A 6,000-nucleotide genomic window follows, 5' to 3' on the forward strand; every position below is an offset into this window, starting at 1 on the left:
ATTATTGTTTGAATGCTTTTAATTTATTGAGATTAAAAAAATATTTTAGATCATCTATGATGGTTGGAAGAGGTTATATTACATACACTTTTTAGATTATTGGTTTCTTACAAAAAAAATAAATGGTTGATTTCTTTTTAAAAAATTTGTTTTTGCAAGATTTTAAATCATTTGTAATGAGAAATACAAATATCAATGATTGATCATTTAACTTATTCATTTTCAGTATTTAATGCTATTATTTATTATTGTATTTATTAATGCATGTATTTGACTTGGCTAGCTATACCGATATAAATGTATTTCAATCGTGGGTAATTTATCTTGCAAATAAACTTCTTCGAGCATCATTAAGAAATTCACAAAGATTTTATAATACTTTTTATATATATATATTTGAAATTTTCCAAATTAGCTATTGATATTCCCATATTCGTTACATATATCTATAAATTTGAGTTATCGATATCTATATTGGTACCAATATAAAATTTGTTATTATCTTTACCCACGTTATTAGATAAATTCAAATGAATTATTATACTTGACGTTTCTACAATTACACGTGGACATTGAACTAATGTAAATTTAGAAATAACATGGATTAACAAAAAGTTTAATAACCTAAAATTTGAAATTGTAATTTTATTTGTACCTTTTCTTAAAGATGCTGAAGTCAATTTTTGTTATAGTTAAATGGTTAAAATGAAGTATTTCTAAGCTTGAGGATATATAATGCCCAAGAATTTCAGAACCTAAGAAATACCAAGGTCCAAAAATGTAAAGTTACCCAACTTTGTTAAGTCGTGAATCTACAAATGTAATGTGAAAATGTAACGTGAAAAGGTGATTAGATCTTGCAAAATCAACATAAAGGAGATTAGTTTGAATCCTAATTGAAAAGTTAAAAAAGAAATATTTGGAATGTTGTAGAGTTGAAGAATATGTATAAAGGATAAAAGATATATATAATTTATCCTAATAAAAAGTCTTCATTTTACTTATGATTAATATAGTATAAAGTTAGGATACCTAAGTCAAACATTAGGTGACCCAACATACAATTCTGGTCTGAAAAGAAGAGATACAATTGAGAATATTGAATGACTCACTAGCTCCACTTTTTTACTTTGAGTATTAATAAAAACTTTTTTTATATATATAATGGTTTTTTTTTTCATTTAAAATATATGTATATTGTCTACTACTTATAATCTTTTTTAAATTTGTAAACGTTTAAAAGATTAAAAAAAAAAATTGGATTCTCTATTTTTAAATTTATTATCATTTAAATAACTTTGTGGATTCTTATCATATCATGTGGCTTAATTAAACTTTCTAATGTTTATTTCAAGCTAAATAATAATAATTATATATATATATAAACCCAACCCCATAACAAGAAGTGGAGAAATCCCACGATGAACAGTGGGCATTAATATTAAACCCTAAACTAAAAACAAAGGAAAAGACAAATGGGTGAGTATAACAAAAGAGAAGAAACCAAAAAAAAAAAAAAAAATCATGCTCTCATATGTATCATATTTGAGAGGGATGTTAAAATGATAAATATGTATATAATTTTAAATCAATTTTAAAATATAAAAATGTAAAATTAAATGTTAATTGAGAGTGATCTCCAAAAATGTATCTCAAAGTAATTAAAAACACAATAAAAAAAACTCAAAATCACTCTCAAACATTTACTTAACATCTTTCACATAATAACTTTTGTTTTCATGCAATTCAAAACATAACAAAGGTTGGTTTTGAATGGATGATAAACAAAGAAGTTACTAAGAACTTACTAAACAAAGGTTGGCTTTGAAGTCTTACCTGTTTCTCAAGTGTAGTTCATAGCTATTTGTTGTGCTTTCTACGATGACGATGTTGTGAGACTTGCCACACACGAATTGAAGTCATTGTTAATGATAGTTTTTCATGTATAGCTTGAATGGAGGGATGACCAGAGAGGTTGAGGAAGGTCTGAAAGAGGAGGGAAGGGATACACAGATTGAGAGTGGGAGAGCTAGGGGGACAAATAGATATAGAAGAGACTGAAAAATGAAAAAGAAATGATGATGAAGAAATGTAGAGAAATGTAATTTTGGATATTTATAGTAGTATTTTGAAAATGCTATAGAAAGGTTATTTGTATAATAGTGTTTAATTTGGAAAGTGGTATATGAATAAGATGAATTAGAATACATATATATATCAATATATATTTGGATTAATTAAAACCACAAAAAGACTCTCTTTATAGTAAAATTTATCATTGAAATAAACCCTAAACATAATTCAAGCAAATGTGAGGGATAATAAAGTTGTAAGTGTGGAATATTCATGATTAAAAAAAGTTAAAATATAATTCCGAAGGTTGACGTGGCAACAGGGAAAGGTGATGATATTTCCAACTCCTCGCGACCTTTAGAAGTTGGCCTCACCAACCGCATATCCGCCCCTTGCCACGTGTCGTACTGGCCTCCACCCCGCCAACCTTTGCCCCTTCCAAATCAATATTTTATTTCCTTCGAGAAAATCAAATTATATCAATGTATTTTTTTAACGCAAATTAAGAATTATTTTTAGAATTTTCGTAGTGAGTTAGATAGATAGACTTGTCAATTAACTACTACTTCAATTATTACCATAAAGTCAATTTACTTAAGATAGATACAATTCTAATTGAGGTGTCATATACATATTTAAATCAAATTATTAATGAGTAAAAACTCTCCAATTTTATCATTTTATCATTTGCTTTATCAATTTCTATTGTACGAACTATGGTGTGTAAATCTCTTACTCTCAAACAAACAACCTTTTTTCTTTCTTATCAACTTTCATAAAATCAAACATTAATTTGATGATAAAAACAAATTTATACTACCAAAATTGACACTTTTTTTTTAAAAAAAATACTTTGAACAAAAAGAAATATTCATTTGATGATCTAAAACAAAAATTAAAATAAGATTGAAATTTCATTGGTTCATGATTTTTCAATGACACATATTTGTCAATAGATTTAGAATTTAAAAATATTTAGAAAAAAAAAACGCATGTAATTTTTATTTCCAATATATTTACTTTCTTAGTCACCTAATATCAAACTAACACATTTTAAAAAAATAAAAATCATTCGTAAGTTTTTTTCCTCAATCTCGACATCAAAATATATTTTTTATGATATTAATACACAATTAACAAAAGTACAAATTATGAATTGTTAAATGTAAGTGTTATTTGACTGATATGATTAATTTTGTTGGTTAGATTTCTGGTTTGAGTGTTAGATGAAGAAGTTGATTGGTTTAAAGTGTCCTATGGTATGGATGGGAATCATACTCTATGGTTTGTTTAGAGTGATTGATTGATTTTGTGTTTTATAAACTACAAGTTAGCAATTAGTAATTAAACCTAAAATTAGATATATTAGAAAAAGTCTGTTAATGTGGACCCGACAATCTCACCAATAGGCTCTTCACTTCACCAACCCCCGACCCATTCACTCTAATAATTAGACCCGACTCAACCCCGGTTCGAACCGGGCCGACGTCTTCCTATTTAACACACCTCCATGTCCTCTTCTCACCGCAAAACAAACAGAGACCTCACCGGAAAATCAACCAAACAGAAGCTTCATCACTCTCCCACAATGGCTTCCACAACCAACGGACAAGAAGACCAGAACCAAGCCGGAAGGCATCAAGAAGTCGGCCACAAGAGTCTCTTACAAAGTGATGCTCTGTATCAGGTAATTAATAACGAAACCTTATGACTTAATTCTCACAATCCAATCCACCCAACAATCTCTATTTCAGTTCTTCAAAATTAATGAAAATAATTCACTCGCAGTACATTCTGGAAACGAGCGTTTATCCAAGGGAGCCTGAATCGATGAAGGAATTAAGAGATTTAACAGCGAAACATCCGTGGTTAGCAAATTGTTTTACGAGTGTGTTTGTGTGTGTTTTGATTTGAAATTAATTTGGAATTGGAATTGGATGTGTGAAATAGGAATATAATGACGACATCGGCTGATGAAGGACAGTTTTTAAACATGCTGTTAAAGCTGATCAATGCGAAGAAGACGATGGAGATTGGAGTTTATACTGGATATTCGCTTCTGGCTACGGCCCTAGCTCTTCCTGAAGATGGAACGGTGCGTTGATTATAATTATTAATATTGGGATTAGTTTGAATTGATGAAATGTGAGTAGATTTGTGTTGAGATTTGTATTTGTGTGGTGGTTTTTTAGATTCTGGCTATGGATATTAATAGAGAAAATTATGAGTTGGGTTTGCCGGTGATTGAAAAAGCGGGCGTTGCTCATAAAATCGAGTTCAAAGAAGGACCTGCTCTCCCAGTTCTTGACGACATGGTTGCTGATGTAAGATTATTATCTCTCTCTCTCTCTCTTTTCTTTGCTAATTTTTGTTTTTTTTCTCTCTCACTAACTTAGATTAAACATTCAAAAAAGTTTAAGAAATTATTTGAACAATCATAGTTGAATTTTAATTTTTGATTTAAAATTAATTATTTTGTTTAACTCTAATATGATAATTAAAAATTAGAATATGACAATTTTAGTTTAAAATCCTATAAAATCCTCCCAAATTCAGATTAAGTAATTTTTTTTTAATTATTTTTTTTAAATCATTCGAATTTAAATTCATTATTATTTTTGTGTGTATTATCCAACAACGAACATCATTTGAAATTTATTTTAAGCTTCACGTGATTTCATGGTTTCAAAGTTATTTGAATTTTTTTTTATTCTCGAAATCTCATTTTCTAAGTTTTTTTTATAAAAAATTAACTGAATTTTATGAAAAATTGTTAGGTGTAATAATTGAAACCAAAATTTCCTAAATTCATTTAATTTGAAGTCAATTACTTACCCTTTGGGCTTTTCCAAAGCTTAGGTTTAAGATCTCTAAATCATTACCCAAAATGCTATCTTTTTGTTTTGAGCACTCCCCCAAATTCAATGTATATTTGTCTGATTAAGAATTTTTTAAAAGAAAAAAAAAGTAAAATGATTAATAAATAAATTACTGTTAAAAGATTGTTTGAGTAACTTGTTGGAAAAAGAATGTGTATGATGTAAAAAAAGATAGCACTAAATAAAACAATAGAAGTAAAATATAATGACTAAGAATGTGTGGTAAAATGCAGAAGAAGAATCATGGAAGTTATGACTTCATATTTGTGGATGCTGATAAAGACAACTACATAAATTACCATAAAAGATTGATCGATTTAGTTAAAGTTGGTGGAGTGATCGGATATGACAATACCCTATGGAATGGATCGGTGGTTGCTCCACCTGATGCACCCATGCGCAAGTATGTTAGGTATTACAGGGACTTTGTGTTGGAGCTCAACAAAGCTCTTGCTGCTGACCCTAGGATTGAGATTTGTATGCTTCCTGTTGGTGATGGAATCACTCTTTGCCGCCGGATCAACTAAACATCCTATTATTTCTTGCACTCACTCCTTCATACACGATCACTCTTCTTCATTGTTTGTAATGGAAGGATCTCGCTTCAATTTGACTCTTCTTTTTTACAATTTGATCCTTTTTCCCCCCTTAATATCAATCTATTTCCCTTTGGAAGTTTTTCTATGTAATTCAAATTGAACATTTTAATGAATAATATTGTTTTTCTTTTATTTTTATGTGAAAGGAATTTAATCTTACAAACTTTGAACACCAAACATATCAACTACACCTCATCTATTTGATTAAAAATCTAATCAATTATGTAAAAATAAAATTAAAATTTTATAAATTTATAATTAAATCATTATTATTGGATGAACTAAATAAATCAACATAATTTAATGAAAGTATAATATACACATCACATGCACACACTTCTTAATTTCTTGATGTTGATATCGAGATTAAAAAAAGTATGAAACAAAAAAGGAAATTTTATTTTTAAAAAATGATAGAAGAAAATTTGGAATGTTGAAAAGGGAATTTT

The 6,000-nt window shown here is 28.3% G+C and overlaps 1 protein-coding gene across 1 annotated transcript; it reads left to right on the forward strand.

Annotated features, from left to right (window-relative positions):
* Positions 1 to 3,582: 3,582 nt before the first annotated feature.
* Positions 3,583 to 5,689, forward strand: LOC101205648 (caffeoyl-CoA O-methyltransferase 5). The gene is made up of 5 exons (XM_004136933.3): positions 3,583 to 3,760; positions 3,862 to 3,941; positions 4,024 to 4,168; positions 4,266 to 4,397; positions 5,186 to 5,689. The coding sequence occupies exons 1-5, from the start codon at positions 3,584 to 3,586 to the stop codon at positions 5,477 to 5,479; spliced, it is 828 nt and encodes a 275-aa protein (XP_004136981.2). The 5' UTR covers position 3,583; the 3' UTR covers positions 5,480 to 5,689.
* Positions 5,690 to 6,000: the final 311 nt, after the last annotated feature.

This window comes from Cucumis sativus, chromosome 7, assembly GCF_000004075.3.
Source record: "Cucumis sativus cultivar 9930 chromosome 7, Cucumber_9930_V3, whole genome shotgun sequence".
In the NCBI taxonomy this organism is placed as follows: Eukaryota; Viridiplantae; Streptophyta; class Magnoliopsida; order Cucurbitales; family Cucurbitaceae; genus Cucumis; species Cucumis sativus.

Coding starts and splice junctions, on each gene's coding strand:
- LOC101205648 (XM_004136933.3), top strand. CDS start 3,584: ATGTCCTCTTCTCACCGCAAAACAAACAGAGACCTCACCGGAAAATCA. Junction 4,169..4,265: donor CTCTTCCTGAAGATGGAACG/GTGCGTTGATTA, acceptor GTGGTTTTTTAG/ATTCTGGCTATGGATATTAA. Junction 4,398..5,185: donor TTGACGACATGGTTGCTGAT/GTAAGATTATTA, acceptor GGTAAAATGCAG/AAGAAGAATCATGGAAGTTA.